Raw genomic sequence first — 27,260 nt, forward strand, 5'->3', positions numbered from 1 at the left:
GCTGAAAATAATGTTGCAATGGGAAAGAAAACACACCATTCTGGAGGATATCCAAGGGGGATTCAAGTGAAAAATTGAACCAAGAACTTACTTTGTAAAGTTTCAAGGTGACCTCCTGCTCACCCTAGGGCATAAAAGCCAATCAGATATATGCATAGTTACAGTTCAAGCAGTACCTATACTGACAGTCTCGTATTTTCAAATAGATTTCATATTTATATAACATAGTGATGGTCCTATCTTATTAGGCTATCTAAAAAGAATGAGCATGTGCCAAATATAAATCTGGTTCAACAGAACCAAAAAATTCCTTCTAGGGTGCCCCTGCTCTTAATAAATGACTGTGAACTATTTCATTAAAATCACTCAGAATTCTGGACCAGGATTTCCATTGATTATGTGGTCTTACACTGTTACTTAATTTGTCTAGGTCTCAGTTGATCTTTTTTTTTTTTTTTTTTTTAAGGACTTCATTTCAGGTAATGGAGGAGTATATAACTCAAACTAATTCTCTCTCTTCTACTTGACACCCACAAAACTAAAAAAGCTGGAAGGAAGGGAAAACCTCTTCAAAGAATTATAGAACAAGATAAGGTGATCAAGATGAAGAAGAGGATGAAATTCCATAAAGAGGAAGCTTTGCATTCTAGGCCATTTTTGCTCTGGGGTCATTTGCTGATCTAGCAGAGATATAGCAGATTTGGAAGTGAGGCTGTAGGCCCAGGGACAAAAGTGGGAATCCAGGGCCCATCAACACTGGGGGGCTTTGTGGCTGGGTGGGCACTGTGAGGTGTAAGCCACCTCACAGCGTGAACCACCACACACAGCCGCAAGACCCTATCTTAACAAAAAAAAGAAGCCAGGAGCGGTGGCTCACGCCTGTAATCCCAGCACTTTGGGAGGCCGAGGCAGGAGGATCACAAGGTCAAGAGATCAAGACCATCCTGACCAACATGGTGAAACCCCATCTCTACTAAAAATACAAAAATTTAGCCGGGCGTGGTGGCACATGCCTGTAGTCCTAGCTACTCAGGTGGCTGAAGCAAGAGAATCGCTTGAACCCAGGAGGCAGAGGTTGCAGTGAGTTGAGACTGCACCACCGCACTCCAGCCTGGGTGATAGAGCAAGGCTCCGTCTCAAAAAAAAGAAAGAAAAAGAAAAAAGAAAATATATCCTCACAGACAATCCTTTTTTTTTTTTTTCAGCTGCTTAGTCAGTAAGTTCATTGTCTTTATCTGAAAAATCCTCACATACAATTGTTTGATTTAGCTCTCAGCAGCCTCTTCCCAAGCTCTGAGGAAGTTTGCCTTCTTTTGAGCTACCCAATCTTTCTTCTGGGGAAGGGACATTTTGGGACTGTTCCACCTCTTTAACTTTTTTCTTGGGCTTCTTCTAATAGACTAGATTCTATCATATAGCAGCATGAGCTTCCTTACACATCTCCTCCCCCATGTCTGGAGTTACTCTGTTCTTTATGTACTGAGAGAACTCTTTCTTGTAAGCATCTTCATCTTCTTCCATCAGGTAACGCATGTAACCTGCAACACTCTCACCATGATGTACTTCGATGCTCTTCTGCATTAAATTCCTTGGTTTCAGAATCATAACCAGGGAATCATTTCATACTGCGAAGAACAGACAAGCCTCCATCTATAGCTCACTTCAGGGCCCCAAAAACTTTTAGCCAGTGGTAGTTCTGGCAAGGCCTGCATCCAGACGCACCAGGCTGATCGTCAATGCTTTCCTTGTTGTAATGCATCTCTAATCACCTCCACTTGGCCTTCATAGATGCTTTCCATGCCAATCCTACTGAGAAGCCTATGGGCCAGCATAGGCTGGTTCAACATACTGCAGCATAATTTGTCAGGTCAACCTTCATACCATATTTTGGCAGTTTGTGTGCATTCACTGTGCAGATTATCATATCCTCTTCTATATGGGTATAAGCAACTTGACAAATGGTATCTGTTTGTTACGCTAACTATCATCCTGTAGTTGGGTGTGTTGTATTTATTTTTATCCCGTATCACCAAGCATTTCCAAGCATAGCAATCAGTTTTATCCTCTCATCATCTTCTAAATTTCACTTGGTATCTCTTAAAGTAGGCCACATTCTCGACAATTTTAACAAACCCCATCCTAAAGAACAGGGATGACTTGACACAGTCCTCTCCCTCACAGACAATCTTAAAAGCACATTAGATACAGCTAAAGAAAGAATTCATGAGTTGAAAGATAAATCAGAATGAAGATCCAAAATAAAACACACGGTGGCAAAAAAGATTAAAAACACAGAGGAGGAAAAAAAGATGCAGGATACTGTTTGAAAGCCAAACATAAATTTAAAAAAGCATGTAAAAAAGATATAATTATGGCAGGGCGCGTTGGCTCACGCCTGTTATCCTAGCACTTTGGGAGGCCAAGGCAGGCAGATCACAAGGTCAGGAATTCCAGACCAGACTGACCAATATGGTGAAACCCCATCTCTACTAAAAATACAAAAATTAGCCTGGCATGGTGGCGCACACCTGTAATCTCAGCTACTCAGAAGGCTGAGGCAGGAGAATCACTTGAACTGGGAGGTGGAGGCTGCAGTGAGACAAGATCATGCCACTGCACTCCAGCCTCGGCGACAGAGCGAGACTCTGTCTCAAAAAAATAATGATAATAATAGTAATAATAATTACAGTTGGACACGGTGTCTCACACCTGTAATCCCAGTACTTTGGGAGACTCAGGTTGGAGGATTGTTTGAGCCTTGGAGATCAAGACCAGCCAAGGCAACACAGTAAGACCCTGTCTCTACAAAAATTTTTTTATATCAGCCAGGCATGGTGGCACACATCTGTAGTCCCAGGTACTCAGAAGGCTGGGGTTGGAGGATCACTTGCACCCAGGAGGTCAGAGCTGCAGTGAGCTGTAATTGTACCACTGCACTCCAGCCTGAGCAACAGAGTGAGACCCTGTCTCAAAAGAAACAAACAAACAACAAAAAAAAACACTACCTGTTAAAAAACATGGAAATCGCCACGTGCAGTGGCTCACGCCTATAATCCCAGCACTCTGGGAGGCCAGAGCAAACAGATCACCTAAGGATAGGAATTCAACACCAGCCTGGCCCACATGGTGAAACCCTGTCTCTACAAAAACACAAAAATTAGCCAGGTGTGGTGGTGAATGCATGTAATTCCAGCTACTTGGGAGACAAACAGGAGAATCGCTTGAACCCGGGAGGCAGAGATTGCAGCGAGCGGAGATCTAGCCACCACACTCCAGCATGGGTGACAGAGCGAGACTCCGTTTCAAAAAAAAAAAGTGGGGGGTGGGCTGGGTGTGGTGGCTCACACCTGTAATCCCAGCACTTTGGAGGCTGAGGCAGGTGGATCACTTGAGGTCAGGAGCTCAAGACCAGCCTGGCCAACACGGTGAAACCCCATCTCTACTAAAAATACAAAAAATTAGCCAGAAATGGTGGCACAAGGCTGTAATCCTAGCTATTTGGGAGGCTGAGGCAGGAGAACTGTTTGAACCTGGGAGGCGGAGGTTGCAGTGAGCCGAGATCACACCACTGCACCCCAGCCTGGGCAGCAGAGCGAGACTCCATCTCTAAATAAATAAATAAATAAATATTAACTAATTAATACAAATAAAAACCCACAAAAATTAGTATGGTGGCGTACACCTGAAGTTCCAGTTACTCAAGAGGCTGAGGCATGAGAATTGCTTGAACCCAGGAGGTAGAGGTAGCAGTGGGTTGAGATAGAGCCACCGCACCCCAGCCTGGGCGTCAGAGTGAGACTCTATCCAAAAAAAAAACATGGAATCAAATCGTAATTGCCTGGAGAAGGAGCAGGGAAAAGGGGAGAAAAGGATTATAAAGGGGCATGAGGAAATGTTCTGGGGTGATGAATATGTTCATTATCCTGGTTACATTTATGAGAAAACTTACCAAATTACATATTTTAAGATGTACCCTTTACAGTGTGTCAACATTACAATTACTCTCACAAAGCTATCAAAAAGAGGAAAGAAGCAGCAGTAAGCACCAACAGCCATAACTACTGCCTGGAGAATTTCCCCCAAAACAAACAAACTAAAAAAAGTGTGGGCTGCAGCTAAAAGTAGTACATTTTTAGGATGAAAATTTATAATTTAAATGAATATACAGAAAGAAGGACTGAAAAGTAACAAGCCAAACATCCATCTCAAGACTTCTGTTTGTTTTTTGTTTTTTTGTAAGGGTAGTCAAGTGAAGCAGTGGGAGTGGAGAAGGAATAAATAAATCTGTAACTGGCTATGATTGATAAATTATAAACACCACTGCACTGGGACCAGCCTAAAGAAGATTTTTTAAATCTGCAAAGTAGACCAGGCACGCTGGCAGTGGCTCACACCTGTAATCCCGGCACTTTGGGAAGCCAAGGTGAATGGATCACTTGAGGTCAGGAGTTTAAGACCAGCCTGACCAACGTGGTAAAACCCCGCCTCTACTAAAAACACAAAAATGAGCTGGGTGTGGTGGCACATGCCTGTAATCCTAGCTACTCAGGAGGCTGAGGCATAAGAATTGCTTGAAACCAGGAGGCAGGGATTGCAGTGAGCTGAGATCATGCCACTGCACTCCAGCCTGGGCAACAGAGCAAGACTCCGTCTCAAAAAAAAAAAAAAAAAAAAAAAAAAAACCCTTGCAAAGTAAACCCAAAGGAAGTAGAAGTTAATAAAGAAATAATAGTCAACTGAGGTCTAGAAATCAATGGTTAGTTCTTTGGAAAAAAAAAAAAGCAAGAAAACTGAAAAAGATCTGGGGATCAAGAAAAAAGTAAAACAGGCCGGGTGTGGTGACTCAGGCCTGTAATCCCAGCACTTTGGGAGGCCATAGCAGGTGGATCACAAGGTCAGGAGTTCGAGACCAGCCTGGCCAACATGGGGAAACCCCATCTCTACTAAAAACACAAAAATTAGCCACGCGTGGTGGCCCACATCTGTAGTCCCAGCTACTTGGGAGGCAGAGGCAGGATAATTGCTTGAACCCGGAAGGCAGAGGTTGCAGTGAGCCGAGATCACGTCAGCATGAGACCCCATCTCAAAAATAAAAAGGAAAACAGAAGGCACAAATAAATAAAATGAGCACTGACTATACTACCTAACTTCCCTTCTAATTCTATTAACTTGAAACTCTATAGCAGAGCTTCCCTAACTGTGGCAGATCCAGACATGGATTACAGGTTTATCAAGATAATTCCCTCGGCCCTTGGATCAGCCTGGTAGAGCCTAGAACAATGAGAGATCTCTGATACCCTCCAGTTGTGAGCCTCCTCTTCCTTAAGTACCAGGAAAATATCAATTTCTACTAATGCCTTGAAAAAAAAAAGGAAGCATTGATTTGGAGAACAATTAACTCTTACAGCTTCGCACTTAAGAACAGCACTTTGGGAGGCCGAGACGGGTGGATCACGAGGTCAGGAGATCGAGACCATCCTGGCTAACACGGTGAAACCCCATCTCTACTAAAAAATACAAAAAACTAGCCGGGCGAGGTGGCGGGCGCCTGTAGTCCCAGCTACTCGGGAGGCTGAGGCAGGAGAATGGTCTAAACCCGGGAGGCGGAGCTTGCAGTGAGCTGAGATCCGGCCACTGCACCCCAGCCTGGGCGACAGAGCAAGACTCTGTCTCAAAAAAAAAAAAAAAAAGAACAGCATATGTGGCTGGGCGTGGTGGCTTGCGCCTGTAATCCCAGCACTGCCGGAGGCTGAGGGCAGGAGGATCACCTGTGGTCGGGGGTTCGAGACCAGCCTGACCAACACGGAGAAACCCCATCTCTACTAAAAATACAAAATTAGCCGGGCATGGTGGCGCATGCCTGTAATCCCAGCTACTCAGGAGGCAGGAGAATCGCTTGAACCCAGGAGGCTGAGGTTATGGTGAGCCGAAATCATGCCATTGCACTCCAGCCTGGGCAGTAAGAGCGAAACTCCATCTCAAAAAAAAAAAAAAGAACAGCATACACTACAATGTTATTAATATGATTCAATGTTTCCTCTCCATTTAATGCAAAAACTACATAATTTACAGCAGTTTTTTATGCTTTCCATTTTCTAAATATTTAAAACACTGTAAAGAATCTTTACAATTAGTAAATAACATGATGGTATTCCTCAAAGGGAGGTAAAATACAAGTTAAAGCTGGTAACAAAATAATCCCAAATACAAAATAATTTTGTTACCCATAAAGTTAACAGAATAGAGCACATGAAGAAATGCATACCTGACAAGTCCCCCCTTATCCGCAGTTTCACTTTCCATAGTTTCAATACCTAGAGTCAACCACAGTCTGAAAATATTAAATGGAAAATTCCAGAAACAAACAATTCATAAGTTTTAAACTGTACTGTTCTGAGCAGTGTGATGAAATCTTGTGCCCTCCCATTCCATCCTGCCCAGAACATGAATCATCGCTTTCTCCGACCTATCCATGCTGTATATGCTACCAGCCCATTAGTCACCTCGTAGCCATCTCAGTTATCAGATTCACTGTCAATGTATCACAAGGCTTGCGTTCAAGTAACCTTTATTGTACTTAATAATGGCCTCAAAGCACAAGAGTAGTGATGCTCGCAGTTTGGAAATGTCAAAGAAGAAGGGTGAGTACAATACAATAAGATACTATAAGAGAGGCTGGGCACAGTGGCTCATGCCTGTAATCCTAGCACTTTGGGAGGCTGAGGTAGGAGGATCCCTTGAAGCCAGGAGTTCAAGACCAACTTCAGCAACAAAGCCAGACCTGACTCACAAAAAATTTTTAAAAATTAGCTTGGTGTGTTGGTGCATACCTATAGTCCTAGCTAACTGGGAGGCTGAAGCAGGAGGATCACTTGAGCCCAGCAGTATGAGGCTGCAGTGAGATATGATGGCACCACTGCACTCCAACCTGGAAAACAGAGTGAGACTCTGCCTCTAAAAATAAATAAATGAAATAAATTTTTTTAAAAAGAAGATATTGGCTGGGCACAGTGGCTCACGTCTGTAATCCCAACACTTTAGGAGGCCGAGCAGGGAGGATCACCTGAGGTCAGGAGTCTGCAACCAGCCTGACCAACATGGAGAAACCCTGTCTCTACTAAATATACAAAATTAGCCAGGCGTGGTGGCGCATGCCTGTAATCCCAGTTACTCAGGAGGCTGAGGCAGGAGAATTGCTTGAACCCGGAAGGCAGAGGTTGTAGTGAGCTGAGATCAGACCATCGCACTCCAGCCTGGGCAACAAGAGTGAAACTCCATCTCAAAAAAAAAAAAAAAAAAAAAAGACACTGTGGCTGGGCGCAGTGGCTCACACCTGTAATCCCAGCACTTTGGGAGGCCAAGACAGGCGGATCACGAGGTCAGAAGACGGAGACCATCCTGGCTAACACGGTAAAACTCCATCTCTACTAAAAACACAAAAAATTAGCCAGGTGTGGTGGCATGCAACTGTAGTCCCAGCTACTCAGGAGGCTGAGACAGGAGAATCACTTGAACCCGGGAGGCAGAGGTTGCAGTGAGCCGAGATCACACTACTGCACTCTAGCCTGGGTGACAGAGCAAGACTCCATCTCAAAAAAAAAAAAAAAAAAAAAAGATATTCTAATTGGGAGGCCGAGGCGGGCGGATTACCTGAGGTCAAGAGTTGCCTGGCCAACATGGTGATTACCTGAGGTCAAGAGTTACCTGGCCAACATGGTGAAACCCCATCTCTACTAAAAATACAAAAATATTAGCCAGGCATGGTGACGCGTGCCTGTAATCCCAGCTACTCAGGAGGCTGAGGCAGGAGAACTGCTTGAACCCCGGAGGCAGAGGTTGCAGTCAGCTGAGATCACACCATTGCACTCTAGCCTGGGCAACGAGCAACGTCTCAAAAAAAAAAAGAGAGAGAGAGAGACAGACACACACACACACAACATTCACGTAACTTTTATTACAGTATATTGTTATAATGGTTCTATTTTTTATTAATGTTAATTTCTTACTATTTCTAATGTAAAAATTAAACTTTATCATAGTACATATGTATAAGGAAAAACATAGTGTATATAAGTTTTGGTACTATCTGTGGTTTCAGGCATACCATTGGGGGTCTTAGAATACAACCGCCATAGATAAGGAGGAACTACTATATGACAGACTTACTCCATTTATCTAAATTTTCTTCATTTCAATGTATATTTATTAAATCCCTACTATATGTCAGATACCAGGGAAAACCACAAATGAAAAAAGAATGAATCACGATTACTGGTCCTCAAGGATTTTTTTTTTTTTTTTTTTTTTTGAGACAAAGTCTCGCTCTTGTCCCCCAGGCTGGAGTGCAATGGCGTGATCTTGGCTCACTGCAACCTCTGCCTCCCGGGTTCAAGTGATTCTCCTGCCTCAGCCTCCCAAGTAGCTGGGATTACAGGAGCCTATCACCACGCCTGGCTAATTTTTGTATTTTTTTTTTTAGTAGAGATGGGGTTTCACCACGTTGGCCAGGCTGGTCTCGAACTGCTGACCTCAGGTGAGTCGCCTGCCTCAGCCTCCCAAAGTGCTGGGATTACAGCCATGAGCTACCATGCCTGACCCCTCAAGGATCTTAAGATTCCATTGAAAAGCAGTACATGGCCGGGCACAGTGGCTCACGCCTGTAATCCCAGCACTTTGGGAGGCGGAGGCGGGCGGATCACGAGATCAGGAGATTGAGACTATCCTGGCTAACACAGTGAAACCCCGTCTCTACTAAAAATACAAAAAATTAGCCGGGCTTGGTGGTGGGCGCCTGTAGTCCCAGCTACTCAGGAGGCTGAGGCAGGAGAATGGCGTGAACCTGGGAGGCGGAGCTTGCAGTGAGCCAAGATCGTGCCACTGCACTCGAGCCTGGGCGACAGAGCGAGACTCCGTCTCAAAAAAAAAAACACAAGAATAGGCCCGGCGCGGTGGCTCAAGCCTGTAATCCCAGCACTTTGGGAGGCCGAGGCGGGCGGATCACAAGGTCAGGAAATCGAGACCACAGTGAAACCCCGTCTCTACTAAAAATACAAAAAATTAGCCGGGCGCGGTGGCGGGCGCCTGTAGTCCTAGCTACTCAGGAGGCTGAGGCAGGAGAATGGCGCGAACCCAGGAGGCGGAGCTTGCAGTGAGCCGAGATCGCGCCACTGCACTCCAGCCTGGGCAACAGCGTGAGACTCCGTCTCAAAAAAAAAAAAAAAAAAAGGCCGGGCGCGGTGGCTCAAGCCTGTAATCCCAGCACTTTGGGAGGCCGAGATGGGCGGATCACGAGGTCAGGAGATCGAGACCATCCTGGCTAACACGGTGAAACCCCGTCTCTACTAAGAAATACAAAAAATAGCCGGGCGAGGTGGCAGCGCCTGTAGTCCCAGCTACTCGGGAGGCTGAGGCCGGAGAATGGCGTGAACCCGGGAGGCGGAGCTTGCAGTGAGCTGAGATCCGGCCACTGCACTCCAGCCTGGGCTACAGAGCGAGACTCCGTCTCAAAAAAAAAAAAAAAAAAACCACACAAGAATAGTAGTACAGACATGACACAAATAATTGCAATATGGTAAGGTTACATTAATGACAGGCAATACAGTGGCAAGTACATGGACCCTAGATCCAAACCGCCTGGGTTTGAATCCTGGCTCTAACATTTATCAGTTTTATTACCCAAAGTAAATTAGATAACCTCTCTGTGCCTAGGGTTGTTCTCTATATGAACATGTAATGTACTTCGTGCCTGGTATAGAGTAAACACTGAACTCATCATTATTTTTATAATTATCACTATTAAACCTTATATTATGAAAAACGTTTCACTTGGTTAGGCACCTAACCTGAAGTGGTTCCCTCTATAATCAGTAACATAAAACATTCCCTCTATAATCAGTAATAAGCCAACTAAATTCCTAAAACAGCAGTCACTAAAGCAATCCATATCACCTTAAGGCTATTTAAATAATGTTTTAAAACTTACCAAATATAACCAAGACAAAATTTAAAACTATTCTACACTCATATACTTTGTATATAGCCATATGGAAACCTACACAGGTTCTTTATCAGACAGCCCCTGAATATTATTCAAAACCAACAAATGTAAAAGTGAAAGAATGCAAATACACTGTAAACTTCATGTTCTTTATCTCTGATTTGCACTAAAAAGGAATAAAGGGGCTGGCTAACTATCACTTGCTCCTTCTAACGCTGATATTTCTTTATTTGACTCCAGTTTGAACTAATGATACTTAAGCGTTGTTTATTTGAGAATGGATCCATCCTGCATAGAAAACAGAATATATTTCACAGATAAGTGTAGAAATCCAAACAAGGGCCAGGTACAGTGGCTCACTTCTGTACTCCCAGCACTTTGGGAAGCTGAGGTAGGAGGACTGCTTGAGTCTTGGAGTTTGAGACCAGCCTGGGGAACATTGTGAAAAACCACCTCCACAAAAATTTAAAAATTAGCCAGGTGTGGTGGCACATGCGTGCCATCCCAGCTCTTCAGGAGGCTGTGGTGGGACAGTAACTTGAGCCCAGGAGGCTGCAGTAAGCCATGACTGTACCACTGCATTTTAGTCTGGGTGACAGAGAAAGGCCCGTCTCAAAAAAAAAAAAAGAAAAAGAAAAGAAAGAAATTCCAACAAACAAGATCAGAAATTAGAAACTTAAGATTCCTGTCTTTTTTTTTTTTTTTTTTTTTGAGACGGAGTCTCGCTGTGTGGCCCAGGCTGGAGTGCAGTGGCCCGATCTCGGCTCACTGCAAGCTCCACCTCCCGGGTTCACGCCATTCTCCCGCCTCAGCCTCCGAGTAGCTGGGACTACAGGCGCCCGCCACCACGCCCGGCTAGTTTTTTGTATTTTTAGTAGAGACGGGGTTTCACCATGTTAGCCAGGATGGTCTCGATCTCCTGACCTCGTGATCCACCCGCCTCGGCCTCCCAAAGTGCTGGGATTACAGGCTTGAGCCACCGCGCCCGGCCCAAGATTCCTGTCTTAATGTTAACACTATATAAACCATTCCTCTTTGAAAAATATGCCTTCTGTTTGTCACTATTGTCTTGGCAATTAGTTATAGCTTCTGGCAAGCAAAGAAACCTATTTCAGACTTGCGTTCACACATTAAACTATCACTTAAACAGGAGTATTTAAGGTCTGGTGCAGTGGCTCACGTCTGTAATACCAGCACTTTGGGAGGCCAAGGTGGGCAGATCACCTGAGGTCTAGAGTTTGAGACCAGCCTGGCCAAAATGGGGAAACCCCATCTCTACTAAAAATACTAAAATTAGACATGTTTGGTGGCACACATCTGTAATCCCAGCTACTTGGGAGGCTGAGGCACGAGAATCGCTTCAACCCAGGAGACAGAGGCTGCAGTGAGCCGAGATCGCACCACTGCACTCCAGCCTGGGCGATGAGTGAGACTCTGTCTCAAATAATAATGATGATAATATTTAATAAAAACTCCTTGAATGACACAAATTACTACTTAAGCAAAAAGAACCCTGATATTTACAGGGGTAAAAAGTTCAAATAAATACTAAATTTCATTTATTATTATACATAAGCCAAGGGAATTTACTATATGCAAGAGAATCACTGTTCAGACAGTGAGCTGAGGGGCCAGAATTTGTGAAATAGAAGGGGTCCTTTTCACACAGTATTTACTTGAAGTTTCACAATAATCAAAGGTATCTGCTTCTAGCCCAATTATTCATGCATACACATCAACAAGATTTAAATTAACCAAAATGTTAAATGTGTATTAAGCAGCCACCATATAATGTAGGTTTGGGAACCAGTATTTAAATGGAAGAGTGTATATTCAGAGTAAAGTTCCACTGAGAAATAGAAAAGTCTGTAAAAACTGGTCTTGTCTTAATACAAGAAACTGATGCTGACTTCTGTAATATAGCTAGTCTCTTGATGTGTAGTTGGCACAATTCCAGAAATCTAAACTGCTAGCAAATTTGCTTACATCTGGTATAACTGTTACTATATCTAAAGAAAGGGATGAGAGGCCGGGCGCGGTGGCTCAAGCCTGTAATCCCAGCACTTTGGGAGGCCGAGGCGGGTGGATCACGAGGTCAGGAGATCGAGACCATCCTGGCTAACATGGTGAAACCCCGTCTCTACTAAAAATACAAAAAACTAGCCGGGCGTGGTGGCGGGCGCCTGTAGTCCCAGCTACTCGGAGGCTGAGGCAGGAGAATGGCGTGAACCTGGGAGGCGGAGCTTGCAGTGAGCCGAGATCGCGCCACTGCACTCCAGCCTGGGTGACACAGCGCGAGACTCCGTCTCAAAAAAAAAAAAAAAAGAAAGGGATGAGAAACAAACCTTTAATCTCTACTTGAAATTATCTCTTTTATTTTTGCAAAGAGAAAAGGGTACACAACTAATATCCAAACAGAGTTAACAAAAGGCCTATTAAGGATTATTTTAAAACAAGTTCTTTATAAAAAAAAACAGAAAAGAAAGTTCTACTAGTTCTAGAATAAGTCCCAAGATTATTCAGTGACTAGATGGTCACAAAATGTTAATTAGGAGTTCTAATTTGTAGACTTATAATACCACATATTAAATCAAGTTTAGAAACTTTAAAGAGTATAAAAATCTAAAAAGATAGCACAAAAGAGAACTCAAGCTGAAGATGCAAAATATCCTTTTAGTAAGTCAAAGACTAACCATGAAAGTAGAAACCTAATTTAAAATTCACTCAGCCAGGCGTGGTGGCTCACGTCTGTAATCTCAGCACTTTGGAAGGCCAAGGCAGGTGGATCACCTGAGGTCAGGAGTTTGAGACCAGCCTAACATGGTGAAACCCTGTCTCTACTAAAAATACAAAAATTAGCCCAGCGTGGTGGTGCGTGCCTGTAATCCCAGCTACTCCAGAGGCAGGAGAATCGCTTGAACCCAGGAGGCGGAGGTTGCAGTGAGCCGAAATTGTGCCACTGTAGTCTAGCCTGGGCAATACAGCAAGACTCTGTCTCAAATAAAAAAAAAAACAAAACAGGCCGGGCGCGGTGGCTCAAGCCTGTAATCCCAGCACTTTGGGAGGCCGAGGTGGGTGGATCACAAGGTCAGGAGATCGAGACCATCCTGGCTAACATGGTGAAACCCTGTCTCTACTAAAAATACAAAAAACTAGCCGGGCGCGGTGGTGGGCGCCTGTAGTCCCAGCTACTCGGAGGCTGAGGCGGGAAAATGGCGTGAACCCGGGAGGCGGAGCTTGCAGTGAGCCGAGATCGCGCCACTGCACTCCAGCCTGGGTGACAGAGTGAGACTCCGTCTCAAAAAAAAAAAAAAAAAAAAAAAAAAAAAAACAGAGACATATGCCCATAGGTCTTTCAGGATGACTGCACATATCACAAAAAAATGGCCTTTTTCTTCAAATAAAAAGTTACACGAAGAAGCAACAATTTCATGCCTTAAAAGTAATTTTCTGATTTTACTTTTAAAGTGCCAAGATTTAGTGGCTGCAGATACCTAAATCACTCTTGCAGAAGGCAATCATAAGTATCAACAGGCACTAGATGAGATTAGCTGGGTTTAAATATGACTTCTCCTATTGACTCATTTATTCCCATCACCAGCATACAATCCTGGAAAGAACTAACAAATTTGTAACTCCCAGTTTCTGAAGAAACATGTTATAACCTCACATAAGGTAAATATAATGAAATGCTACCATGTCCAAAGGCAAAAGTAAGCTCTGTGTGTGTATGTGTGTGCATATATGTGTGTGTGTGTGTGTGTGTGTGTGTGTGTGTGTGTGTGTGTGTGTGTGTGTGTGTGTGTGTAAGGCCAAATCTATCCCTGTTGCCGATCCAAACTTTTTTTTTGTTTTTGAGAGTCTTGCTCTGTCACCCAGGCTGGAGTGCAGTGGCACAATCTTGGCTCACTGCAACTTCCGCCTCCCGGGGTCAGGCGATTCTCCTGCCTTCATGCTCCCAAGTAGCTGGAATTACAGGCGCCCGCCACCACGCCCAGCTAATTTTTTTTTTTTTTTTTTTTGAGATGGAGTCTTGCTGTGCCACCCAGGGTAGAGTGCAGTGGCACGATCTCGGCTCACTGCAAGCTCTGCCTCCTGGGTTCACGCCATTCTCCTGCCCCAGCCTCCCAAGTAGCTGGTACTACAGGGGCCCACCACTACGCCTGACTAATTTTTTGGTATTTTTAGTAGAGACAGGGTTTCACTGTGTTAGCCAGGATGGTCTCGATCTCCTGACCTCGTGATCCGCCCGCCTCGGCCTCCCAAAGTGCTGGGATTACAGGCGTAAGCCACCGCACCCGGCCGCCCCCAATTCAAACTTTAACAACTCATACAACTTCCCATTATCTTAAACTGTAAAATTACATGGGCTTACACGACTCCAGGTTTTTCCTGCTGCTGTGGTAGAAAAGTGTTGAGAAATGTACCTTAGCTAGTTCTGAAGGAAAATATTTTTTTTTTAGACAGAGTCTCTCTCTGTCGCCCAGGCTGGAGTGCAGTGGCGCGATCCCAGCTCACTGCAACCTCCATCTCCCGGTTCAAGCAATTCTCTGCCTCAGCCTCCCGAGTGTTGCGGGAAGTCAGGGACCCCAAACAGAGGGACCAGTTGAAGCCGTGGCAGAAAAACATAAATTGTGAAGATTTCACGGGCATTTATTAGTTCCCCAAAATTAATACTTTTATAATTTCTTATGCCTGTCTTTACTGCAATCTCGGAACATAAATTGTGAAGATTTCATGGAAACTTATAACTTTCCCAATCAATACCCTTGTGATTTCCTATGCCTGTCTTTACTTTAATCTCTTAATCCCATCATCTTCTTTGTAAACTAAGGAGGATATATGTCACCTCAGGACCCTGTAATGATTGCGTTAACTGTACAAATTGTTTGTAGACCATGTGTGTTTAAAACTTGCTGGTTTTACGGCTCGGGGAGCATCACGGAACCTGCCGACATGTGATGTCTCCCCCAGACATCCAGCTTTAAATTTCTCTCTCTTGTGCTCTTTCCCTTTATTTTTCAACCCAGCCAAGACAGGGAAAAAGAACCCACGTTAAATATCGGGGGTGGGGTTTCACCCGATACCTGAGTAGCTGGGATTACAGGCACCCGCCGCCACACCCAGCTAATTTTTGTATTTTTAGCAGAGATGGAGTTTCACCATCTTGGCCAGGCTGGTCTTGAACTCCTGACCTTATGATCCACCTGCCACAGCCTCCCAAAGTGCTGGGATTACAGGTGTGAGCCACCGCCCCAGCATTGAATACATATTATGTATCTAAAATAATTTAATGTTTTATCAGAATCTCTCTCCAAATCTTCTTTTCCATTAAGTTTTCATCACTCTCTTGACTCTCTTAGTAAGAACACTAACTGGGCTTCCGTGATATACAAATCATTATGAGCTTAGCACCATTCAGTTATGCATATTCAAAACTTTTCAGTCAGGTCGGGCACAGAGGCTCACACCTGTAATCCCAACACTTTGGGAGGCTGAGGCAGGTGGATCACAAGGCCAGGAGCTCAAGACCAGCCTGACCAACATGGTGAAACTCCATCTCTACTAAAAATACAAAAATTAGCCGGGCGTGGTGGCACATGCCTGTAATCCCAGCTAATCAGGAGGATGAGGCAGGAGAATTGCTCAAACTCAGGAGGCGAAAGTTGCAGCAAGCCAAGATTGTTGGGTGACAGAGCAAGACTCCATCTCAAAAAAAAAAAAAAAAAAACTTTTCAGTCACCTGAATTCTATCAACATTTTTAGTACAGGAAGATAAAAAACAAACTTGAGCTGAAACCATGCCAGCTGGAAGGTGCACATTTATATTACTAGATCTACCGATCTACATACCACTTTAAAACCATACATCGAATTTAAACATTCTCTACCTGCAACAAAGAAAGCCTTGTTGATTTGATATACCTGGCTAGAATACTTCTATTTTTCTCCACAGTTAAAGAAATTAATTCATCACTCTTTCATTTACCAGACAATTTTTCAAAAGCTGGCACTCACTCAAGTCCATTTGAAGAATGTTTTCCCAGCAGTTTGATCTAATTTACACAATCAACTGAACTTAAGTACTTCTTGGGAATAGTATGTTCAACTGCTACTACTTTGACTTTCTATAGACAAAACAGTTTAAGAAAAAATCATAAATGTTATGAGGCCTTAAAATGAAACTTCTTTTCAGTATAATGTAAAGGAGAGAAAATCAAAATATAAAATGTAAGTTAAAAGATCAAATCTGTAAATTATTTTATATCAAAGAAGTCTCAGAGTAACCAATAAACCATTTTGACAAGGAATGTCTAGGTGAAATCAAAACTAAAAAGGCGACCAGGTGTGGTGGCTCTTGCCTGTAATCCCAGCAACCTGGGAGGCTGAAGGGGTCAGATGCCTTGAGCCCAGGGGTTCAAGACCAGCCTGGGCAATATAGTAAGACCCCATATCTACAAAAAAATACAAATATGAATATTAGCCAGGCACGGTGGTACACGCCTGTAGTATCAGCTGCTTGGGAAGGTGAGGTGGGAGGATGGCTTGAGACCAGGAGACAGAGGTTGTGGTAGTTGAGATCATGCCACTGCGCCCCAGCCCGGGTGACAGAGCGAGATTGTCTCAAAAAAAAAAAAAAAAAAAACAAGTAAAAAGCAATTCAGCTTCAATACTGATGTACTTGTAAGAGTTTATGCCAAACTTGGTATCTATTTAAAAAGCAGCTTAGGCCGGGCGCGGTGGCTCAAGCCTGTAATCCCAGCACTTTGGGAGGCCGAGACGGGCGGATCACGAGGTCAGCAGATCGAGACCATCCTGGCTAACCCAGTGAAACCCCGTCTCTACTAAAAAAATACAAAAAACTAGCCGGGCGAGGTGGCGGGCGCCTGTAGTCCCAGCTACTCGGGAGGCTGAGGCAGGAGAATGGCGTAAACCTGGGAGGCGGAGCTTGCAGTGAGCTGAGATCCGGCCACTGCACTCCAGCCTGGGCGACAGAGCGAGACTCCGTCTCAAAAAAAAAAAAAAAAAAAAGCAGCTTATACGGGAATAAGATTTCCAGTCAAAATGGACTGCTTTCATACTAAAATTATAAGGTCTAAAATAGTTCTCATTTTATAGACACTAACGGAGTTCCACATTCTATACCATGTTTCTTTTTTAACATGTTCTTCCCCTATAACTAACTCCATTATCTAGCGTCTAATCTTCATATTGTCTCATAAAGCAAATGTTTTTCTCCCAATTATGAGTATGACTTATCTCAATTTTAAACTATAGTACAAAAAGGAAAAAAAAAACTTCAAGAAAAACATAAAAACGGAGCCTCTTTAAGGAGACTTTCATGTTCAAAGTACTTAATTTTTCGAATAACTCATCAGCTTTATTATGCATATTATATCCATTTTATATGTATGAAAATGTGATTTCCCTAATATCACAAAATAAGTTAATTTTGGAAATAGAATTTAAATTGTGACATTTGGCCGGGTGTGGTGGCTCACGTCTGTAATCCCAGCACTTTGGGAGGCAGGCAGATCACCTGAGGTCAGGAGTTCAAGACCAGCCTGGCCAACATGACAAAACTCTGTCTCTACTAAATATACAAAAATTAGCTGGGTATGGTGGCAGGCACCTGTAATCCCAGCTACTCAGGAGGCTGAGGCAGGGAGAACTGCTTGAACCCAGGAGGCGGAGATAGCAGTGATCTGAGATCACGCCACTGCATTCCAGCATGGGTGACAGAGCAAGACTCTGTCTCAAAAAAAATAAAAATAAATTTAAAAATAAAATAAATTGTGACATTTACTTTATTTCACAATCCTGTTAGGTTATACTATTCAATATTTCCCATAAACATTTACCCCTCTTTTTTTTCTTTTTCTTTTTTTGAGTCAGGGTCTCACTCTGTTGCACAGGCTGGAGTGCAGTAGTACAATCATGGCTCCCTGCAGCCTCAGCCACCGGGGCTCAATAGATCCTCCCACCTCAGCCTCCCAAGTAGCTGGGACTACAGGCACACCCCACTATGCCTAGCTAATATTTCTGTTTGTTTGTCTGTTTGTTTTTGTTTTGTCATGTGGCCCAGGCTGGTCTCAAACTCATGGGCTCAAGGATTTGCTCGCCTCGGCCTCCCAAATTGCTGGGATTACAGGCATGAACCACTTCACCCAGCTGAATTTACCCATTTCTAAAGTAACAAACATTGAAATCTTAACCTGAAAATGTCTCTCTCTCTCACTTACACACACACACCCACCCCCCACATATGCACATGCAGACAGCAAATTAAAATGGAAAACAGCTCTTACCTTCATCTCCTTCTGGTGCATATGAAGCTGTAATAATATCAATATCAGCACAATTCATCACAATCTGATTAGTTGCCTGCCTCACCTAAGGGGAAAAGAAAAACCAACAGTGTCAGAAACAGCCTACATTAACAGTATACACAACTTGACCAGGTGTGTTGGTGCACACCTGTAATCCCAGCACTTTGGGAGGCCAAGCAAAGAGGATCGCGTGAGCCCAGGAGTTTGAGACCAGCCTGGACAACATGGCGAAACCCTGTCTCTACAAAAAATACAAAAATTGGCCAGGTGTTGTCATGTGTGCCTATAGTCCCAGCTACTCGGGAAGTTGAAGTGGGAGGACTGCTTGAGCCCAGGAGGTTGAGGCTGCAATAAGCTGTGATCGTGCAGCTGCACTCCATCCTGGGCAACTGAGCAAGACTCTGTGTCTCTCAAATAATAATAATAACGATAACAGTAACAGACTTGGACTAATATCAGAGTCAATTTTTTAAAATCCAGACTTTGCTAAAACCTAGACTGAGAATTTATGCATCAATGGTATAAATAAATGAAGTTTTAGTAATCCAAAACAACTCATATTTTCCAAATTATATTAAATAATGAATGTTTAAGTATTTCACATCACTTACATCTAACCAATGAGCCAAATAAAACAATGTTTTCTATTTAAACCTTGATTTTAAACTATTAAAGGGCTGGGCACAGTGGCTCATGCCTGTAATCCCAACACTTTGGGAGGCTGAGGCAGGAGTATTGCTTGAGGTCAAAAATTCAAGACCAGCTTGGGCAACATAGAGACAAAAAAATTTTTTTTAATTAGGTGGCTGTGATGGTACACACCTATAGTCCTAACTACTGGAGAGGCTGAGGGAGGAGGATCCCTTAAGCCCAGGAGGTCAAGCGAGGCTGCAGTGAGCTATGATTACACCACTGACCTCCAGCCTGAACAACAGAGACTCTGTCTCAAAAAATAAAAGTAGGTTGAGGGCTCACACCTGTAATCTTGGCACTTTGGGAGGCTGAGGCAGGCGGACCACTTGAAGTCAGGAGTTTGAGATCAGCCTGGCCAATATGGTGAAACCCCATCTCTAATAAAAATTATCCGGGTTGGCTGGGCACAGTGGCTCACGCCTGTAATCCCAGCACTTCGGAAGGCCGAGGCAGGCGGATCGTGAGGTCAGGAGATCGAGACCATCCTGGCTAACACGGTGAAACCCCGTCTCTACTAAAAATACAAAAAATTTGGCCGGGCGCGGTGGCTCAAGCCTGTAATCCCAGCACTTTGGGAGGCCGAGGCGGGTGGATCACGAGGTCAGGAGATCGAGACTATCCTGGCTAACATGGTGAAACCCCGTCTCTACTAAAAATACAAAAAACTAGCCGGGCGTGGTGGCAGGCGCCTGTAGTCTCAGCTACTTGGGAGGCTGAGGCGGGAGAATGGCGTGAACCCGGGAGGCGGAGCTTGCAGTGAGCCGAGATCACGCCACTGCACTCCAGCCTGGGAGACACAGCGAGACTCCGTCTCAAAAAAAAAAAAAAAAAAAAAAAATACAAAAAATTTGCCATGCGTCATGGCAGGTGCCTGTAGCCCCAGCTACTCGGGAGGCTGAGGCAGGAGAATTGCTTGAACCCAGGAGGCAGAGGTTGCAGTGAGTCGAGATCGTGCCATTGCACTCCCACCTGAGTGACAGAGAAACACTCCGTCTAAAAAAAAAAAAATTATCCGGGCCTGGTGGCACACAACTGTAATCCCAGCTACTCAGGATGCAGAGGCAGGAGAATCACTTGAACCCAGGAGTTGAGGTTGCAATGGACCAAGATCGCACCATTGCACTGCAGACTGGGCAACAGAGTGAGGCTACGTCTCAAAAAAAAAAAAAATACAAAAATTAGCCAGGCAAGGTGGCATAGGCCTGTAATTCCAGCTACTCAGGGAACTGAGGCACGACAATTGCTTAAACCCAGGAGGTGGAGATTGCAGTGGGCTGAAATCGTACCACTGCACTCCAGCCTGGATTACAGAGTGAGACTCTATCTCAAAAATAAATAAATAAATAAATAAACACTTTCAATTTCATAAAAATCTTAATTAGGAAACATTTCTTAAAACATATTGCAATAATTATATATTTTAATCTGCATATCAAACTCACCATGAGGCCCTCTGTGAGGATAGAGGAAGAAGGCTGAGACCATAACTTTATGTTAAAACTTTATACGATAACCCTCACCACCGAGTGCGGTGCCTCACACCTGTAATCCTAGCACTTTTAGAGGGTCAGGCGGGCAGATCACTTGAGGCCAGGAGTTCAAGCCCAGCCTGGCTGACATAGTTAAGACCCCATCTCTACTAAAAATACAAAAATTAAGGCCGGGCGTGGTGGCTCACACCTGTAATCCCAGCACTTTGGGAGGCCGAGGCGGGCGGATCATGAGATCAGGAGATCGAGACCATCCTGGCTAAAATGGTGAAACCCCGTCTCTAGTAAAAATACAAAAAATTAGCTGGGCATGGTGGCGGGCCCCTGTAGTACCAGTTACTCGGGAGGCTGAGGCAGGAGAATGGCGTGAACCCGGGAGGTGGAGCCTGCACTGAGCCGAGATAGCGCCACTGCACTCCAGCCTGGGCAACAGAGCGAGACTCAATCTCAAAAAAAAAAAAAAAAAAAAAAACTTAGCCGAGCATGGTGGCACACGCTTGTACTCCCAGCTACTTGGGAGGTTAACACACTAGAATCACTTGAATCCAGGAGGCAGAAGTTGCAGTGAGTCGAGATCATGCCGCTGCACTCCAGCCTGGGCAACAGAGCGTGACTTTGTCTCAAAAACGAAACAAAACAAAACTTCATAAAATACTCTTTAATTTTTTTATTTAGATTTAAATGTAAATCTAAAATTGAATTGAAATTTTTTAAATTTAAAAATCTTTTAATTTTATTTTCCCAAAGAGACATTTCAGACGTAATACATACTAATGACCCACCACCCAAATTAAATCAACTTTTAAGATTTTGTCGCTGGGCATGGTGGCTCACGCCTGTAATCCCTGCACTTTGGGAGGCCGAGGCAGGTGGATCACAAGGTCAGGAGATCGAGACCATCCTGGCTAACACGGTGAAACCCCGTCTCTACTAAAAATACAAAAATTTAGCAGGGCATGGTGGCGGGCGCCTGTAGTCCCAGCTACTCAGGAGGCTGAGGCAGGAGAATGGCGTGAACCTGGGAGGCGGAGCTTGCAGTGAGCGGAGATCGTGCCACTGCACTCCAGCCTGGGCAACACAGCGAGACTCTGTCTCAAAAATAAATAAACAAACAAACAAACGAGCATCTTGGTCCATGTTTTCCTGTGCACACGTGAGAGAATTTTTCCAGGGAAAGAAACCAAATAGTGGACTTTCTGGATTGTTGGACATAAATCTTCAACTTTACCAAGAACTGCCAAACTATCCTCTAGACTGGTGTCAGTTGACATTCCCATGAGCAAAGAATAAAGAAATCCCACTTTCAGCATGTTCTGAAAAACTTTAATATTTTTGACAATCTAATGGGTATTAAATGATAGTCCTGGCCAGGCACAGTGGCTCACACCTGTAATCGAAGCACTTTGGGAGGCTAAGGCAGGTATATTACTTCAGGTCAGGAATTCACCACCACCCTGACCAACATGGTGAAACCCCGTCTCTACTAAAAAAAAAAAAAAAAAAAGGCCAGGCACAGTGGCTCACGCCTGTATTCCCAGCACTTTGGGAGGCCGAGGTTGGAGGATCACGAGGTCAGGAGATTGAGACCATCTTGGCTAACATGGTGAAACCCTGTCTCTACTAAAAATACAAAAAATCAGCCGGGTGTGGTGGTGGGCGCCTGTAGTCCCAGCTACTCAGGAGGCTAAGGTAGGAGAATGGCATGAACCTGTGAGGCGGAGCTCGCAGTGAGCCGAGGTCGCGCCACTGTACTCCAGCCTGGGTGACAGATCAAGACTCCGTCTCGGGGAAAAAAAAAAAAAAAAAAGAAATACAAAATTAGCCAGGCATGTGGCGCATGCCTGTAATCCCAGCTACTTAGAAGCCTGAAGCAGGAGAATCACTTGAACCCAGGCAGTGGAGGTTGCACCCAGCTGAGATTGAGCCATTGCACTCCAGCCTGGGAAACAAGAGCACAACTCTGTCTCAAAAATAAAAAAATAAAAAAATTTTTAATGACAGCCCATTGGTTTAATCAGAATTTCCCTGATTACTAATAACATTGGTTACTATGCATCTTTTCTCATAGACATATGTGTGTGTGTGTGTTTCATTAAGTTTTTCCACTGTGAATTGCTTGTTTAAAACTCTTGTGCATTTTTTGTTGTTGTTGTTGTTGTTGTTTTTGAGATGGAGTCTCGCTCTCTCACTCAGGCTGGAGTGCAATGATGCTATCTTGGCTCACTGCAACCCCTTGCTCCTGGGTTCAAGCAATTCTCCTGCCTCAGCCTCCTGAGTAGCTGGGATTACAGGTGTATGCCACCATGCCCATCTAATTTTTGTATTTTCAGTCGAGATGGGGTTTCACCATGTTGGTCAGGCTGGTCTCGAACTCCTGACCTCGTGATCCACCTACCTCAGCCTCCCAAAGTGCTAAGATTACAGGCGTGAGCCACCGCGCCTGGCCACTTGTGCATTTTTCAATTTAGTCATAACCTTGCCTATATGCATTTATTTTGCTGCTTTAAATACAACTTCAAATTCATTTCCAGACATCTGAATGTTCTAAATCTAAAATAAAAAAAACACAGATGCCCTAAATCACAAAGAAATGCCTCCAGAAGCAGGTAAGTACAGCAAGCCATGTGGAAGCTGTGCACAACCCCTTAAAAGGAGGAGATGGTAGCCATTTATTGCAGCCAATGAATTATTGCTATGGTGACTGGCAGGTTTAGTGCTGACAGATCTTCCAATTTTTTTTTTTTTTTTGAGACGGAGTTTCGCTCTTGTTGCCCAGGCTGGGGGGAAGTGGCGCGATCTCGGCTCACCGCAACCTCTGCCTCCCAGGTTCCAGCGATTCTCCTGCCTCAGCCTCCCCAGTAGCTGGGATTACAGGCATGTGCCACCATGCCCGGGTAATTTTTGTATTTTTAGTAGAGACGGGGTTTCTCCATGTTGGTCAGGCTGGTCTTAAACTCCCTACCTAAGGCGATCCGCCCCCCTCGGCCTCCCAAAGTGCTGGGATTACAGGCATGAGTCACCGCACACAGCCTGATCTTCCAATTTTTTAAGAAAAAACTATAAATTCAGATTTCATGTGCAATATCTCAATTTTTTATTAATGGTAACTAATTAAAGTTTTCAGAAACATTGTATAGACCAAACAAAATCTGTGTGCAGGTCAACAATGCTCTTAGACAACTGAACATACCACAAAACTAAGAACATCAGAGTAATATGATATCTGCATGAAAAATCTATATATGAGTAATCATTTTATTAACAACCAATATATATTTAAACATGATTAGCTGGCAACTAAAATTACCTGACCTAAATGAGAGAGAGTAAGTTACAAAGTCTACAACAAGCTATTCAAAATATCTAACACATAAAGTGAAAATATCTTGGCTCACAAAAAAAAAAAAAAAATGCTTCTCATAAATCTTCGTGATTCAAAACAAAGATGTCACTTCATGAATGGCTTATCTTTAAAGTGGCAATATTCCTTCACACTGTTTATTTCACCAAAACATACCTAAACAATACTAAAACCTGTGTGTCCAACTGGCCATTTTTAGCACTACAGTTGAACAAAAAAACAAAAATAATTCTTGGCCTATTCAGAAGTTGACTTAAAAATTCCGCAACATAAGTTGCCGGGCACGGTGGCTCACGCCTGTAATCCCAGCACTTTGGGAGGCCGAGGCGGGCGGATCACGAGATCAGGGGTTCAAGACCAGCCTGGCCAACATGGTGAAACCCCATCTCTACTATAAATACAAAAATTAGCTGGGCGTGGTGGCGGGCACCTGTAATCCCAGCTACTCGGGAGGCTGAGGCAGGAGAATCGCTTGAACCCAGGAGGCAGAGGTTGCAGTGAGCCGAAATCGCGCCATTGCACTCCAGTCTGGGTGACAAAAGCAAGACTGTATCTTAAAAAAAAAAAAAAATCAGGCCGGGTGCAGTGGCTCAAGCCTGTAATCCCAGCACTTTAGGAGGCTGAGACGGGCGGATCACGAGGTCAGGAGATAGAGACCATCCTGGCTAACACAGTGAAACCCCGTCTTTACTAAAAAATACAAAAAACTAGCCGGGCGAGGCGGCAGGCACCTGTAGTCCCAGCTACTCGGGAGGCTGAGGCAGGAGAATGGCGTAAACCCAGGAGGGGGAGCTTGCAGTGAGCTGAGATCCGGCCACTGCACTCCAGCCTGGGCGACAGAGCGAGACTCCGTCTCAAAAAAAAAAAAAAAAAAAAAAAAAATTTAGAAACACAAAAGAAATGAAGAACTTACTGGGGCATGCTCCAATGGGTAAAATGAATAAAAACCTTTCTGAGTTTGAAGCGTATGCCAGCAAAATAATAACCATGGTTTAGTCACTGGTCTTAATCATTATCTAGGCAACCACACTTTCACCCATCAACATCTACAGTGAATTTCACAGTAGCCAAGCAGTTAATCCACCAATGTCAAGATACCTGTACAACATTATACATGCCAAATCACACTGCGCATTACTATTGCAACCATTTGAGAGAAAGTATTTGTGCATTTTGGAAAGGCACCATGCACAACATCCAATTACAAGTTCCAACTCCTCCTGTGTTTAAGGGAAACTCACCTGTTTACACTAATGAATTAAGCTGTTTCTTGAATTGCTACTAATTTTTTTTTTCCAGGATACTACCATTTCTGGAAGGGTGGGAGGGAGGAACCAAAGGAACAAAGGTACTTATCTTAAAAATAGAAATCCATTCAAATTTTAAAAATTGGTCAGTATCCTACCTCATATTAGAGATGCACTGATTTAAAAGTTGACCAATAATGGGATAATCTACGGAAAGTGTCTGTTTTAGCACTTAGTGCCTCATATGTAGTCATCACTTAACAGATGTTAAGACATACACATACACACACAGGTTAAACTGTACTCTCATATCATCTAACAGCACTCACCTAACAGTTTATAAAGCTTCTGATCAGAATGATACGAAGTTTAAAAACAATGTATTGTATTATATGGCACTTTGGATATCAGCATACGTGTACTACCCCAAGAAGGTAATTTCAAATATCTGTTTGGACATAAGTGTATGTGCTGACTACAATGCAGTATAACACTGCTCTTTGTGATGCTGCTCTTCCCAACAGTAGTGCTGACCTGATGATGTAGTACATGATTTCTCACCTTTGACACCTTCATGATAGTAAATATTAGCTGTGTGTTCCACTATCGAAAAAACAGGTAATAGTTCAAAGAAATTTCAGCATTAAAATCTTCAGTTTCCAAGTTTAAAACAGAAGTAAAACAAGGTTGGCATATAAAAGTACATTGATAACAAGCTCATTTTCAATTTTTCTACTTGATGTTATTAAAGAATACAATGTTAGTGTATCCTTGCTTTGTTTCAAACCCAGGGTTAAGTCTTGTTGGCCTCCTATATAGACTGTACTTCAACTGAGTCAAATACTAAGTAAGGGCTGTACCAAAGAGGCAGCTTGACACCTGGTAACAACTTTACAATGGAAGTTTCCTATGAGCTAGGGAGGCGAAATCGGAGATAACATTTTCCTGAATGAATCTTTACTACAGTCACTCAGGAACATATCTTACATTTACTACAGTAAGACTCAAGAGGGGTTTTTCCTGATTGCCAATGTCCTGAGATTTTAGTAAAAGAAAATCTCCAGTGTGACAATTCCAAATGCCAATCAGTCTGAAGCCTGAGTCACTTTTGCCTAATAAAACTGATTTCACCATTAAAATAGCAATAATTGTTGCCTTGGTGGAACAGTTTTATAATAGCTAAAGACAGTAAGAAGCAAATAATCAGTAAACTCAAGTTGAGCCAAGTTTTCCAACAAGAGACACTGAAAAGAGCCACTTGCAGAAGGTCAAAAATAATTGCCATTAATGTAAAAATGCAAAACGCACAGAATATTGGTATGTGATGTTTGTGGTTACTAACATGCAACTAGACTTTTAAACTATACATAGGAATGAAAATAAATAATTACGCACCTACCTGAAGACAGAAGTTACTTCTACGGGTGGGGTGGGAAGAGATGGAAATGGGCTTTACTGGTATCTGTGACATTTTATTCCCCCCCAAAAAAGCATGCAGTCTGATGAAAATGGGGCAAAATGTTAATATCTGTTTAATCTCACAGTGTGTGACTTTCTTGTATTTCTAAAATATTTCCTAATTTAAAATAAAATTTTAAAGAGATTACAAGTGACCAAATAAACCAAGAACCACATACTTGCATGGTGTTCAAAACGAAATCACTAAAATCTAGAGAACTAATCTCAGTTAACAACAAAAGCCATTAGAAGGCTCAGTTCTTTCCCACTGACTCACATACAGATTAGAGTAAGATTTACTTTACAATAAGAGCAGGCTCATTTATGTGGCAAAGTTCAGAGAAGCTTCACAGATAATTTACTACTCAAGACCACATTTACCCAGGTTGTATCAGAGTATCAGTTATATCTAGAACCAGGAAGTTAAAAAAAAAAAAAAAAAAAGGCCTGGAGGAAAAGCCAAAATAGGTGATACAAAGTCCATACAATAAAACGCATATCCTTTACTCAGAAGAGAATCCAACAAACTCTCACGTAGAGATTGATTTTTTAGCCCAAACAAGCTTGTTTATCTGGCTACTAAGGCTTCTTCAGATGAAGTTTAGTAAAATACGAGAGGGAAGAAATTGCACAATAGGCAGCAATAAGGCACAATAAGCAGCAAGAAGAATATGAGGGTAAGGA

The 27,260-nt window shown here is 43.3% G+C and overlaps 1 protein-coding gene and 2 long non-coding RNA genes across 7 annotated transcripts in view; 1 reads left to right on the forward strand and 2 right to left on the reverse strand.

The window, feature by feature from the left end:
• Positions 1–27,260, reverse strand: part of NPEPPS (aminopeptidase puromycin sensitive) — a 147,015-nt gene that overhangs the window by 71,457 nt on the left and 48,298 nt on the right. For all 5 annotated transcript variants that reach the window (XM_028836414.2, XM_077971334.1, XM_077971336.1 and 2 more), the window contains one exon: positions 18,307–18,391. In XM_028836414.2, the coding sequence (XP_028692247.1) occupies positions 18,307–18,391 (85 nt within the window). The remainder of the gene's footprint in view (positions 1–18,306; positions 18,392–27,260) is intronic.
• On the reverse strand, positions 1,222–18,084 carry LOC144335631 (uncharacterized). Its single transcript, XR_013406626.1, has 3 exons — positions 17,500–18,084; positions 15,880–16,359; positions 1,222–2,114 (listed from the first exon to the last, which is right to left on the reverse strand). It is a non-coding gene; the product is annotated as an uncharacterized LOC144335631 (long non-coding RNA).
• On the forward strand, positions 18,683–21,152 carry LOC144335645 (uncharacterized). The gene is made up of 2 exons (XR_013406640.1): positions 18,683–19,695; positions 20,993–21,152. It is a non-coding gene; the product is annotated as an uncharacterized LOC144335645 (long non-coding RNA).

This window comes from Macaca mulatta, chromosome 16 (genome assembly GCF_049350105.2).
Source record: "Macaca mulatta isolate MMU2019108-1 chromosome 16, T2T-MMU8v2.0, whole genome shotgun sequence".
Taxonomy (NCBI): Eukaryota; Metazoa; Chordata; class Mammalia; order Primates; family Cercopithecidae; genus Macaca; species Macaca mulatta.